General features: G+C 45.1%; 1 protein-coding gene across 2 annotated transcripts in view; it reads right to left on the reverse strand.

Moving 5' to 3' along the window:
* Positions 1 to 279: 279 nt before the first annotated feature.
* The window catches only part of MEI1 (meiotic double-stranded break formation protein 1), a 54,383-nt gene continuing 40,034 nt past the window's right edge, over positions 280 to 14,628 (reverse strand). Inside the window, exons 23-31 of one of the 2 annotated variants that reach the window (XM_050953889.1) lie at positions 14,059 to 14,169; positions 13,255 to 13,436; positions 12,526 to 12,607; positions 11,369 to 11,559; positions 10,838 to 10,919; positions 3,440 to 3,546; positions 2,577 to 2,708; positions 2,044 to 2,153; positions 280 to 460 (exon numbers count right to left, since the gene is read on the reverse strand). In XM_050953889.1, the coding sequence (XP_050809846.1) occupies positions 415 to 460; positions 2,044 to 2,153; positions 2,577 to 2,708; positions 3,440 to 3,546; positions 10,838 to 10,919; positions 11,369 to 11,559; positions 12,526 to 12,607; positions 13,255 to 13,436; positions 14,059 to 14,169 (1,043 nt within the window). In that variant the 3' untranslated portion in view covers positions 280 to 414. The remainder of the gene's footprint in view (positions 461 to 2,043; positions 2,154 to 2,576; positions 2,709 to 3,439; positions 3,547 to 10,837; positions 10,920 to 11,368; positions 11,560 to 12,525; positions 12,608 to 13,254; positions 13,437 to 14,058; positions 14,170 to 14,628) is intronic. The other variant, XM_050953899.1, reaches the window with a different exon arrangement.

Consider the following 14,628-nt stretch of genomic DNA (forward strand, 5'->3'; position numbering starts at 1 on the left):
CTGCTATGCTCTGGCTTAGGTAAGCAGCACTCATCCTCCTTGCTGGTTAGTGTGCTGAAAGCTCCTCCTTGTGTTTCAATCTATTTTAACTGTTGCTACAGGCTGAGACACCCCCTTCCCCCACACATACCACCTGGGAAGTGCAGTGCTGTGCTCTCAGTGAATGCAAGTCTGACCTGTAGGATAGGTTTCAACCAAGCCATTTCTAACAAATGAATAGAAAGAAGAGGGAATGAAACGTTTTATTTTGTGATTGCTTTTCAACAACAGTAAACACAGAACTTTTGAAAACCAGCTATCAACCGTTTCTGTCATTGCTCCTTTCTAAGCCACTCTCTGGGGAAAAAGGCAGGAATGGTCTTTTTCCTCTGTCCATTTCTTATTTTTCTGCTTCATGTGCTCCCTCCTCTTGTTTCAGTCTGCAATGTGCGAGAGAGACACAGCGACTCCTCCCAGGCATCTGACGTTGGTGGCATGAATGGAAAACCAAAGATAAGGACAAACCAGGAAAACCCAACTCGCCGTTGTAATTGACTGTTTGTTGCTTTTTACAGATCCAGACTAACACAGCTACCCCTCTGATACTGTTTGGGCTGTGCTCAACACATGTTGCTGAGAAGCTACTACGCGTGTCCTCTCCCTAAAACTGGGTTCTGGCTGTGGGGAGGGGAACGGCTTTCCAGACAACGTTAAACTTAAAAGCTTGACTTTCAACTAGAGGATTCTCGCTTTTCCATACAGTGACCCTCACATGCAGTCATTCATCACCATTCCTATTCAGATGGAGCCAGAATCCTTTGTAAAAAACAGTGCAAGGATTTATGGGCCTCCCTCGCATCGCAAGACCAGTTGCAACAGCCCAGAGGCAAGGAATAAGGGAGATGACTCAGGGCGCTACCCCCTCTACCTGTAAAAAAGACATTTGCAGGGAACCTCATGGGGAATGGGATCAATACGTGCAGGTTGAGAACTTTTATTCTGGAGCAAACCTCAGCTCCCAACATGGGATGATAGTGGAACCACTCTGGCAGGAATCCTGAGGGTGGCGCCAGCCACCCAGTGGGGGTTTTACTTAAAAGATGGCTCCTTAAGGGGCGACTCCCATGTGATTGTCAAAGGCAACAGAGATGCCTCACAGTCACTGCACTGCAGGTGGCTCACAACAGCATTAGCTTCAGCAGCACTTTGGACTGAGTCCCCTGCACAGGCACAAGAACAGAGACAGTGTCTGGGGCATTAGCTGGCTGAGACAATGCAGTGTGAAAAAGTCAGGCAGGCTAAAGCAGCTAATTTTAGAGACAAGTAGCCGCTTAATTAGGCATATACTCTATTTCCCAACCCCCAACAATAGCAACTTTGGGCTAAATGACCCTTCTGGTTGAGAAGAGCTAGTTGTAATTGCAAGCAGTGCCCAACAACTCTGCTTCTAGCCCATGGTGGGTAGGGGAGATGCTTGACAATGCCACAAGACATACCTGCCCTTTTAATAAGGACTAACAATAATACCTAGTCCTTGCATAATGGTGGTCGTTTTCAAAATGCTTTCTAAGCATCCAGTTATCTTCATGTCACCCCTGTGAGGAAAGAAAAATGAGTAGCAGCACCAGTTAACAGATGGAAAAACTGAGGCAGACAGAGAAGTTAAGTGAATCACTCGGCGTAGGGAGGAGTCAAAAATGGGGCCATGACCAAATGTTCCTAGTACCCAGTCCTATACTCACTCCTCAAGCTGTCTCTGATGGACAAATATCATCCCACCAGGACACCATTCCAAGCACAGGTAGCAAGGGGCTAGGTATCATTAATCCCTTTTCTGCACAATTAGGATTTTTTTCATCACATGATGCCCATGGCCAATTCTCGGCATGAGGCTCTTGGCATTTGCAACAAGTGGAGATGTACTGAATACATTCTTACTCTCATTCAGTCTTAGCTGGAAGGGAAGATGGCATGAGCAACAGATTAAATATCACCCCTAGCCCAACTGCTGCGCCTTGCTTAGCAATGTGATTTACCAAGGATGTGTGTCTTGCAAAAGGATACACCATGTCCTGTGGGCTTAGACAGGTCCTGGTCCTGGCTGGGAGACTCTCCAGCAAGGTCTGAATGGTCCCTTCCTGGGCTGGCTCCATCTCACAACTCCCACTCTGAAGCTGAATACCAAAGGAAAGGGATGATTTCCAGACCAAAGGGCAACTAACTGGTTTGTTCCTTCACATCTCCATCCCTTACTTCCCCCACTCCCCCCTCCATAGCAATGAACCCCACGCTCTTCTTATTATAAAGGGTGAAATTCAATAGGCAGAGGGGCTCATAAACAATACAATCTGGGCACTGCTTGAAACGTTTTGCTTTCCTGTTCCACAGTACCTCCCTGACTGCACCAGACACAAACAGCCAAGCTGATCATCTGTGGGATCCTCCCTAACCCATTATCTTCTACCTCACAGAACCCGAAGCGTTTCCCAAGTCTCATAGCAAAAACAGAAGAGATTGTTTGCAGGTTCCCCTTCTTCTAACCTCTTCTCACATGTCCCCAACTCCCTTTTCCTCCTGGGCCTTGTCAGCACTCTTACCTGAAGTAGAAAGAGGCGCAGGGCGTGGGATGTGGCACCAGGAAGCTCTGCTAACTTGGCTTTTGCTGCCTCTTGGAGTATCTGGCTAATTTCACTTTGAGAAATAATATCGCTGCTCCGATATCTCACAAACTTGACCAACAGGAAAAAGGGGCATTTAATAACAGAAGTCACACTAATTCCAGCAGTGACTCATCTACAGCTACACAAGGAAGCTTCACTTCACCAAAGGTGAGATTTTAAACCAGTTTAGTCAAACAAATGCAAAAAACTGTGCAAACACTCTACTTAAGGTTTAAATCAGGCTTATTTCAGTTTAGCTTTAGTCAATTAAGAATCAGTTGAAGCCTAACCAAAATAAACCATCCTTAAACTGAAATAAGAGTATCCACACAGGGGTTTTCACTGGTTTGACTAAATCCGTTGAAACTGAAGTTAAACCAGTGCAACTTTCTTGTGCAGGCAAGACCTCAGGTAGGGAAGGGCAGAGTCTTAGATCAGCTGCCATCGTCTTTCTTTCAACAATATCTTCACACATATTTGACATGTGAGACCAGTGCTTCAACAATGCAGTAAAGCAAAGAAAACCACATATTCTCTTTTCTCTCCCCGCCCCCACGTATGATGGGAATGTTACACAGAGGAAGAACAGGGTGTATCCACCTAAAGGGCAAAATGTGTAGGGGACTTCCCTTCTGCACTTCAAGATTCTTAGTTTGTTGTCCAATTATGGGCCAAGAATACAGTTACAGAATGAAAGCAATGGAAGTGTGCATGTTGGGAGGTAAACTTATGATGTATCGTCCAATAATGTACACACTTGCATTGTACTAATACACAATAGATTTGCAGAACTGTCTCACCAAAGTCATCAGCCTGAGAATTTCTGGACGAAGGAAGGAGTTCTCGCCACCATCCAGTAGCGTGAAGAGCAAGAATCGATTCCAGGGCTGTGAGACGACATGGAGTGCTGGAGAAGCAAGAAGAGAAATCCATCACAGGTGATTTTAAAAACTGCAGTGGCAGGGTGCTCTTAGATAAGAGTGTTCCTTCATGTCAAATCCTTCTGTTCTTCCTGCGAGACATCAAGCCACAGGAGACAAACGTGGTATTTGTTTTATATCCTTTCATCAGGAGAGGGTTTATTGGCTAGGAGACCAAAGGGTTAGCCTCTTCTTTAACCACTGCTTTCTGGTTTGGGGCCTCACACCAGCACTTTAGCTCATTTTTAATTCAGACACGACAGTGAAGTACTGGGTGTGGAGGCTGCAGCATCCGATGAGCCAATCATCTGACACAGTAAGCCCAGTTGCCTTCTCCCCATCTCTGGCATTTGTGCAAGTGATGGTTAAACAGATCTCCAGGGGCAGTTTTCAGAAAGAGTAGGGGGCTATTCCTAGCCAAGAACTACAAGGGATATCCAGGTTCTCCTCTCACTGTGACAGATACTATCATCACCTACATATGACCGTGTGTTAATAGTGTACACCCATAAAGAATTACACCCCACTATATTTTCATGGAGAAATCCTTACCCCTTCCCCTCTGCTCTGTGACTTATACTAGCCTTGTCTGCCCACTTCACCCACAGCCATCTTCATGCCTTCTTCCACACTGCCTCTACTTCTGGAAGTCTCTCCCCAGCCTCATCCAAAAGGCCACTACCTTCTCCTCTTCAAATTCTTCTGCAAGGCCTATTTCTTTTGTGATACTCAAAGTGATTAGGCCAACTAATTAAGGATAGGATATGGGGCAGTCAGCTAGATTTGAAGGGGATTTAGTAATGAAAACAAGAGCTCAGTGTGTACATTTAGGCCTTTACTCCTGGGGGAAATCTGCACATCTGTGGATGCATAGAATTCATCTGTCTTGCATAATTTTGTATTTTCCCGCATAAAAAACATTTTGCCTGCAGTGCTACAATTCCACCTTTTGCCCATCAGAGGTCGCTGTGGCACCAGACTAGCCAGCTGCGTTCACGCCAGCTGTACTAGCGCCACAGTGGCCTCGGGTGGGCAAAGAGCAGAACTGGAGCACTTCTTAGGCAAAATATATTTTATGTGGGAAAATATAAAATTCTATGTCCAGTTCTGCATAATTCCCCCACGAGTAAAAGTTCATCACAGCACCCTGCCTGCAGAGCCAGGTTAGGACAGAGTGGGGCACACAGGGCTGCTGGGGGGCGGTCACAGACTGGGGTTCAGAATGGCTAGTGGGCAGGACAAACTGGAGCATGGGCTCAGGAGCTAGTGGGGTGACAGCGTGGAGCCTGGGGACGAGGTTGTGGGGCTGCTGAGACCCATGGGGATGAGGGGTGCGGGGACAGGGGCAGAAGCGCCTGACTGAGTAGGAGAGCTCTGGGGTCAGCCAGGGTCTGAATGGAGGAGGCTTCCCGACACCGTAACAATCCCCACCCCCAAAGAAAAACCTCCCACCCACACCCAACACCCTCCTGGTTCATTCCTAGGCTCCTTCTCTCTCCCTCAGCTCCTCTATTACCCCGACTCCCCCAAGCCTTTGCACTGCTTATGACAGGTGCAGGAAATACAGTTCTGTATTGCAGTTTAAATGAATGGCACAAAGTTCTGTCTTAATATGCCTTGTAAGGAATCTATCTGTCAAAAAAAAAATTGCCAGAATGTTTTTCTTTTTGGTCTATATTGTTACAGACACACTTGCTGAGAGATATTTTAAAATAAATTACCAAAATAATTGTAACTGGCATGATTATGCTGTGTTATTTTGACAAACAAAATATGCAGATTTTTGCAGAACTTTCAAATATTGTGTGCAGAATTTGTATTTTTTTGGCACAGAATTCCCCCAGGAAAGTTTGCAAAGGTTTAATAAAACTAGTTTAGTTAAATTGACTAAAAGCCCTGTGGACACTCCCATTTCAGTTTAAGTGGCTTATTTTAGTTTTGCTTAAGCACCTTCCTAATCTATTTAAGCTAAATAAGCCTGGTTCAGATCAAAAGGAGTATCCACATAGCCTTCTGTACCAGTTTTAGCTAAATCAGTTTAAAATCAAACTGCTGCAACTGGGTGCGTAAACAAGCTCAGAGTGTACAGAAAAACTGAATCTATTTGGTTGTCTCCCCACCTTTTGTAGGTCATTCACCTTCTTAGGTTGTAAGCTCTTACCCAGGTAGGGAGCATATCTTCCAGTGTATTTCTATAGCAGCCAGCACAATGGGACCCCAATCCTGACCTGGGGTTCTGGGAACTACGGCCATAAAAACAGATCCATACTGTTTTCCCCTTTCTTAGAATTCCAAACTAGGATACTCCAAACTCCACAGTTAGTGATATTAGACTGTTGCTGAAATGCTGAAACAGCATGTGACCTGTTTAATATTGAATCAGTGGGAATCTCCTCCTAATCTGCTCTCTCTTTTATTCGATGGGGACTTTATCAAAGACACACTTGGGCTACTGAGTGGCATTCATCTGTAACATCACATTTTCATTTACTAATTTCCTCCCTGCCAACAATGTCCCTTTTGTTTGGTGCCCATTCATTTTTTGGTGTTCTCTCTCTGGGTATGTTTACACAGCCCACAGAAGCAGAACTAAATCACAGAACTATAAATTAATGGTAGCTTAGGTATAAGTGATCATGAATTAATCACATTTATAATGGGAAAGCAGAATTAAGTCCAGACCAGTAATATATATACTTGGTGCTTTAATAGGGCCAATTTCACAAAGCACTTGCGAGCCAAACCAGCTGGGAGGAAGAATTTAATAAGAAAAATTTGAATGATAATTGGGAATCATTTAAGAACACCTTACTAGAGATGCCTACAAAGCCACAATCGAGGAAGAAGCCAGTGCTGGTTAAAAATGAACCTGAAAATGAAGTGAAAGCAGCTATAAAATATATCCAGTGTTATATATATATATATATATATATATATATATATATATATAACAAATGGAAAAAAGGGGAACTTGATAGCAATGAATATAAGTCAGAAGTTAGGAACTGTAGAAAACTGATACGGGAAACAAAGGGACGCAAGGAGAAATCTGTAGCCACCAGAGAGAAGGTCAATAAGAAAGAGTTTTTTAACTATATTAGCAACAAAAAGAATCCTGACAATGGTATTGGTCTATTACTAGATATAACTGGTGGAATTATCACTAATAATGAAGAAAAGGCAGATGTCTTCAATAAATATATCTGTTCTGTATTTGGGGCAAAAAACAGATGAAATAGTCTCATCATTAGATAATAACAATCCATTCCACTAGTATCTCTGGAGGATGTCAAACAGAAACTACTAAAGTTGGACATTTTTAAATCGTCAGCTCTAGATAACCAGCATATAAAAGTTTTAAAAGAGCTGGCTGAGAAGTTCATTGGACCATTAATACTGATTTTTCAGTAAGTCTTGGAGTATGGGGAAGTTCCAGAAGACTAGAAGGGTAAACAGAATAACAGGATAATCATATGCCTGTAAGCCACATTGATCTCAGGCAAGATAAGGGAACAGCTGATATGGGACTTGATTAATAAAGAATTAAGGGAGGGTAATGTAATTAATGCAAAGCAACTTTTTTTTTTTTGATGAGGTTATAAGTTTGGTTGATAAAGACAATAGTGTCGACATATTATCCTTAGACTTCTTTAAGACATTTGACTTGGTACCACACAGCATTTTGATTAAAAAACTAGAACAATATAAAATTAACATGACCCAACTAAACAGATTATAAATGGGCTGACAAGTCTCAAAATGTAACTGTAAATGGGGAATCGTCATCAAGTAGATGTGTTTCCAGCAGAGTTCTGCAGGGATGTTTTCTTGGCCCTAGCCTATTTAGTATTTTTATCAATGACCTGGAAGAAAACATAAACTCATCCCTGATAAAGTTTGCAGATGACACAAAAATTGAGGGAGTGATAAATAATGAAGAGGACAGGTCACTGATCCAGAGTGATCTGGATTGCTTTGTAAACTGAGTGCAAGCAAACAATTTTAATATGGCTAAATGTAAACTAGGTACAAAAAATTTAGGTTATATCAACATGATGGGGGACTCTATCTGGAGAAGCAGTGACTCTGAAAAAGATTTAGGGGTTGTGGTGGTTAATCACCTAAATGTCAGTTCCCAGTGATTCTGTGGCCAAAAGGGCCAATGTGATTCTTGGACACACTAACAGGTGAATCTTGAGTTGGAGTAGAGAGGGTATTTTACCTCTATTTGGCACTGGTGTGACTGCTGCTAGAATACTATGTCCAGTTCTGGTGCCCACCATTCAAGAAGGATGTTGATAAATTGGAGAGAGTTCAGAGAAAAGACAAGAGAATGATTAAAGGATTAGAAGACATACCTTATAGCAATAGACTCAAGGAGGTCAATCTATTTCGCTTAACAAAGAGAAGGTTAAGGGGTGAAGTGATCATAGTCTGCAACTATCTACGTGGGGGAACAAATAATTAATAATGGGCTCTTCAATCTAGCAGAGAAATGTGTAACATGATCCAATGGCTAGAAGTTGAAGCTAGACAAATTCAGACTGGAAATTAGGTGTAGATTTTTAACAGGGAAGGTAATTAACCATTGGAACAATTTAACAAGGGTCATGGTCGATTCTCCATCATTGATCATTTGTAAATCAAGATTGGTATTTTTCAAAAATATCTGCTCTAAGAATGTCCCCAAAATAATTCCATGGCTTGGGTTATACAGGAGGTCAGACTAGATGATCACAAAGGTCCCTTTTGCCTTTGAAATCTATGAATGGATCTAAGCAAGCCTCCCAGCCAAGAGTTAGTGCTCTAAAAATAGCTGTGTAGCCCGCTTTGAAGTTTCAGCTCAAAGTGGAGCTTGGGCTCTGACACCTAGGGATGGCAGTGGGCTTCAGATCCTGAGCTCCAGCCTGAAGCCTAGTGTCTACAAAATTATTTTAGTGCTGTAGTGAGAGCCCCGCAAGCCGGAGTCTGTAGATCTAGCAGTGACCCTAAGAGCCCTTAATGCCCACTGACACAGGGTACATTGTCTCTCATCACCCCAGCCAACTCGCTGTATCCAACACTGTCATCATGATATTGTGTAAGGCATCACATGAAAGCTAATAACATGCTGGTTATTAATATCACTGTAAAATGCATGTTTTAATGTTATATGTGAAGTTATGAATTCTCTCTAACATGATTACGACCAGACAGTCAACCCTAGGGAAAGGTAATAAACAGGTGTGTCCTAGACAAAGGAATGTGGGTTTACCTCAATTTAGATATTAACAATAAACAAAGCTATGAAGTTAAACCAATGGGGGTTATCCTGATTGTGAACTCTAGAGACAGAGAATTAAGATGGCTCCTGCATCCCACAGAAAAACAGGAGACTGAATCACCAAGAGGCCTTCCTGACTTGTAAGAGAAACACAGTCCCCTTGGGGCTATAGCAAACAGAGAGAGATTCCATATCCTTCTCCTCAGGAGACAAAGGAACCAAGCAATTTGATCACTGTAATGGATCCTGCCAGAAAAAGCTGGAAAGACAACTCGGGGGGGGGGGGGGGGGGGGGGGGGGGGGGGGGGGGGGGGGGGGGGGGGGGGGGGGGGGGGGGGGGGAGACTATCTTGAACAAAGACTGTATCTTGCTAGATTAAGTTTTAGTCTTTTAGAGGCCTGTTTTCACTTTTATTTGCTTGTAACCATTTGTATCTTTATCCTTTTTACTTGGTATCACTTAACCATCACTTTTGTTTAATAAACTTGTTTTACCTTTACCATAAACCCATTCAGTGCTGTGGTTGAAGAGAGGCTGTGTTTACCCCAGTTAAATTAAAATGTAATGTACTGACTATTTAACAGAGCAGCAAATGTAATATCCTCGGTGAATGTACGGTGATAGGTGCTGTGCATTGCAGAGAAATGCCACTTTGAGGAGCTGGGTGGCTGGAGTTCACTGATAGTTACCTGCAAGCAGGGCCAGCTCCAGGCACCAGCTCAGCAACAGGGCTGCCCAGAGGGGGGGGTAAGTGGGGCAATTTGCCCCAGGCCTCCACAAGAATATAGTATTCTATAGTATTGCAACTTTTTTTTTATGTAAGGGGCCCCCGAAATTGCTTTGCCCCAGGCCCCCTGAATCCTCTGGGCGGCCCTGCTCAGCAACCAGGTGCTTGGGGCGGCCAAGGGGAAGGGGTGGCACATTGGGCTCTTCCATGGCAATTCGGCAGCAGGTCCCTCAGTCCCTCTCGGAGGGAAGGACCGGCCACCGAAGACGAAAGTGGTGCAGTGAAGCAGGCGCCAATCGCAATTGCGGCTTTTTTTTTTTTCCCCGCCGCTTGGGGCGGCAAAAATCCTGGAGCCGGCCTGGCCTGTGAGGCATGGTTTGGGCTGGGAGAGCCTTGAGGAGTTTGCTGGTCAGGAAGACAGACTGGTGGGGCAGGGAGCTGACATAATCTAACCTCCAGCAAAGCTCACTTTTGTTGAGGTAGAGAGGTAACGCAGTGACTCACAGCTCTGGGTATCCCTAGCAATGTGTTACACCAAGGCCTGAGATTTGCTGCCATGGGCTCCTCCTTGCTGGGTAGACGTACCCTCTGTGACTGATTCATTGACTGATTCAAATGGGTCATAGAGCAGGGAACTCTTCTGTGTCAAGACTGAAGACAGAGCCCACTGCCCTGTATCAAGAGGCTGAAACTAAGGGAAACCGTCTATTCCACTGGCTCAGCTGTAAGAAATCTACACGTCAGCAGAGCACACTGTGACGTGGGCTTCTTGAGTTCAAATTCTGCATTGAACTCTTGGTCTCTGGGAATCCCACCATTTCCATATCCCATTTCCCTGTGCCCTAACCTGGGACCAAAGTCCAACTGGCAACCTACAGGTAAAAGGTTCCATATCCATTCTCGGGCCCCTCGGTCACCTAGTTGTTCTGGTCTCAAAGAGTGGAACAAATGACCAGCAGGTGAAAGGTTCTGAATCCCATTCCCACGATATCTAGTCTTTTCAATCATAGCAGACATGAAGATGGGGAACATGATTTTTGTTCTTCTGAAAACCAACCATGGGATGGGTTCGTGACCACAGCAAGGGCTCAGTTCTGCAGGGGCCTAGGTGTTCTGGCCTCAGTCCAACAGAGCACTGAAGCACATGATTAACTTTAGGCACACAAATAGTTCCTTTGATTTTAATGGGACTGTAGCCACAGGCTTGACGTCAGATGTGCTTGTTGGATCAGGGCCAGAAGACTCAGTAGGATTGAGACCCAAATGAGCAAGGACTGGGCAGGTTTACCGATGCCCTGGTTCCTCCTATGCAGGTACTCCACCAAGACTTCCAGGCAGGTAACAACAGTCTGAGACAGCAATAGGTCTTTCTGAAAACACAGAGAAAAGAATGAGGGCGATGGTTGTTGAGAGAGGAAAGTTCAAGAGACAGGAGGTGCAAAAGGTGCAGCTTAGGCAAATCACACTTTTCATCGTCCCCAGGGCATGCAATATACAATGCACTTACAAAGCCAGCTCTGCACTCAGTTCACCATAAAGACGTATGAGGCCAGAACTTAGTTCAGAAATTATAAGACTGAGCAGCAGTGTCCCAAGGGAAATGGTGAAAGCATGCTGGATTGGGCAAAGTCCTGGAGGATGAACTGTATATAACAGCCCTGCACTGGCTGTGGTGGGAGAATATAGTCTAATGCTTCCTGACAGATCAAATTTCTGTCATTCTGTAAGGGGTGAAGAAGGGGAAAAATTCCCTTGGGCCATGTTATTTGAGGCGTTTTTCCTCAGACTAATCCGTGTTTATTTAGGTCTGTAAATATACCTGGACCAGAAGGTTCTGCAGACTGACAACAAGCGAGAGCACCTGCCACGTGGCCAGTGGATACAGGGAGGCATCGTCCTCTGACAATGATGGCTCCATCCTGCTTTGGGCTGTGGGCTGGACTACGAGCACCAGCAGGGAGGAAGAGAAGTTCTGTCTGAGGATGGCTCGCAGGAACTGAAGGATACTGACTGCACACACAACTGCTTGTTATTACAACACAGCATTTCCCTCCCCCATCCCAACCCCATGAAACCAAAACCATTCAACACCAAGGAACCCAACCCTGCATATGAATGCCCAGAGCAAAGCCTGACAGAAGGAAAAGTTGGGTAGATTTATTTTCAGGACCTACTAAAGAGAGACTGCACTGGCTAGTGTCTGCAGGCATGAATGCCACTAAACTAAGTCCCCACACACCCGGCCCTGCAGCACCACCTGACGTGTTATTCCAACTCTTGCTCAGTTTCAAGCCCTGTTACGTAACTCTATGGTAGTTTTAAGAAATTAAAAAATATCCACCAGGGATGAATGCCACCAAATTCATTTTACCTTTGCCCCAAGTACCCCAAATCTGTAGTGGACAAACATGGGTGGCACGTGAACCGTCGGCTGGAGGAGGCTAGCCCCCAGCACTGCCCCTTTGACCTGATGCCCTGCTCCTTCTGCACCCCCTCCCCCATGAGAGCCCAGCTCCCCCCCAACTGCAGCCACCAGCTCCTGCCCCAAGTTAGTGCCCTCAGGACCAGAGTGCCTGGACGGTGGGCAGTGCGGCCCCAGTTCCCCCAGAGCACCAGGAGGGCAGGCAGCACAGCTACTGCACAGAGGGAGCCACAGAGCAGGACGCAGGAGGAAGGGACCTGGGGTGGAGCGTGGGCAGGGCCACGCCTGGCTGTTTGGGGAGGCACAGCCTCCCCCAGCCTAAGATACCTGCCACCCATGTGGACAAAAATAAATGCACCAAAGGTGCCAAGCTCCCACCTGCACGTTCACCTCCAGCACATCGGTCACTCTTATTTGTGTTCTTTTTGCCTCCCAATAGTCTCAGCTTCTCTCCTGATATTCTTCCTATCTACTTTAAACAGTCTTGGAACTAGGCAAGTGCTATTTATTGTTCCCAGGCAGCAGGAGCATGACCCTAGACAGCCTCTGCATACCTAAGAGCAGTGCAGGCTTCTTCCTTCTGAAGATAACTGCATTCAGGACCTTTTCTACATCCAGGGAGATCATCTGGTGAACCTAGGAGAATAAAACACCGGGGGAAAGAAGAATGAATAAATGTCTGTCTCTGGTGTTGAATTAACAGGTTATCAGGTGGAAGACTGTCCCCTTAAATGCTCTTAATTCTCAAAGATTCCAAGGCCAGAAGGGACCATTTTGTTCATCTAGCCCGACCTCCTGTATAACACAGGCCATAGAACTTCCCCAAAATAATTCCTACAGCAGATCTTTTAGAAAAACACCCAGTCTTGATTTAAAAATCACCAGTGATGGAGAATCCACCACAGCCCTTGGTAAGAGGTTCCAATGGTTAATTACAATCACTGTTAAAAATGTATGCCTCTTTTCCAGTCTTAATTTGTCTGTCTTCAACTTCCAGTCACTGGATCATATAAGACCATTCCCTGATAGACTGAAGAATCCATTATCACTCTGTAGTGCAGACCAGGCCTTAGTGAACCAACTGATGGGATTCCTAGGCCTCTGCCAGGCTGGGAGAGCAGGAGACCAGAACTAGGAATCCCCTGCACAGAACAGTGCAGTAACTGCGAAGGCCAGCAGAGTCCAGGCCCATATGAATCGTTTCTGCCTGTGAACAGGGATTTTATTTTAGCAAGATGACTGTTCCCTCACAGCTCGGGTTCTGGCTTGACAGCAGTTCTAACCTCAGAGTTGTAACGATGCTGATGAGCTAAGAGGGAAGCAGTCAGCAGCCAAGCAGAGCAGAGAAGTGCCTCTTCGGATGGAGATAAAGCAGGTCCAGAGCGACAGGGCCACATCCAAGTGAGCTCCAAAACCTTCTGGAGCAACTCCAACAAAGGCACACTAGAGAGCAGTACAGCCACCACTGCGCAGGGGAAAAGGGTACAACAGGCTTCAAGAGTCTGCTGGAATGGCATAGAAGGGATTAGCATGTATGTGACAAAAGTGATTTAAGCAAGCCACTACAATCAAGAGGCAACCAAAGCACCCCACAGGGCACAGCACCTCAGACCAGTGGTCAGTCTAGACTGGCATTCCACCTTCTGCCACACAGATGTGATCTCTGATACAGCTAATAGAATAAACAGCATTAACATAATCTAGTATGGTGGCCATCTTGAGCTTCCTCTCTCTGCTATTATTGTTTAATTGGCGGTAGAGCCTGGAAGCCCCAGTCAGGCATCAGGGTCCCATTGTGCTAGCTAGCTGTTGTATGAACAAGTAAAACAAGCTAGTCTCCTGCTCCACAGTAGCCAATACCTGAACCCTGAGGCAAAAAACAAAAACCACACCCCAATCCCATAACGCACCTGGCCATCCGCATAATACTGTAAATGGAAGGAAAAAACTCCTTCTTGACTTCCCCTTGGAGGTGATAAGTTGTCACTGATTGCCCTTATTACCTTAGTTAGCCCAGCTACAACCACAATGAGACTAATTCAGTGAAATCATCCAACCCCACATCGTTTGACACAACTCCACTTCACCTCTCTGCTGACTACATGTTGTTGTCTGGTGGAGGCTCCAATATAGGAAGTTCAAGGACGGCTGCAGCAGCTCAACATCTCCTGGTCTGCATTTCCCACAGAGGTTACTGACTAGAAGACAGAACAATATAGATCAGTCCACAGCACCCTCAGAAATATCTGATATAAAGACAATTCTGAGCAGCTTACTACAAGAAAGATGCCATTTAACTGGAGAGAATTCATAGAAGAGCAACAAAATGATGGATGGGCTGGAGGGATTGAGGAAAATTAACAAAACTAACAGAATAATTTGGCTAAACAGAGTACAAATTAATGCAGCACCCCAGGTGTGCAGGGTATGTAACACATACAGACTGACTGGCCCCTGCAACAAAGAGACTGTGCTCTATACTAGACAGAGTGCAGCAAGGGATGACAACAGCAAAACAAAGGGTTGGGGCAGAGATCATGGGAGGATGAGGGGCCCAATAGAGATGGATTGGGAAATAAACTGATTGTTACACGTGTATATTGTTTGTCCATAATATCAAACATTTGGGGATGGTGTCTATCAAGAAGGCCTAGGAG

The sequence above is a fragment of the Gopherus flavomarginatus genome, chromosome 1, assembly GCF_025201925.1.
Source record: "Gopherus flavomarginatus isolate rGopFla2 chromosome 1, rGopFla2.mat.asm, whole genome shotgun sequence".
Taxonomy (NCBI): Eukaryota; Metazoa; Chordata; order Testudines; family Testudinidae; genus Gopherus; species Gopherus flavomarginatus.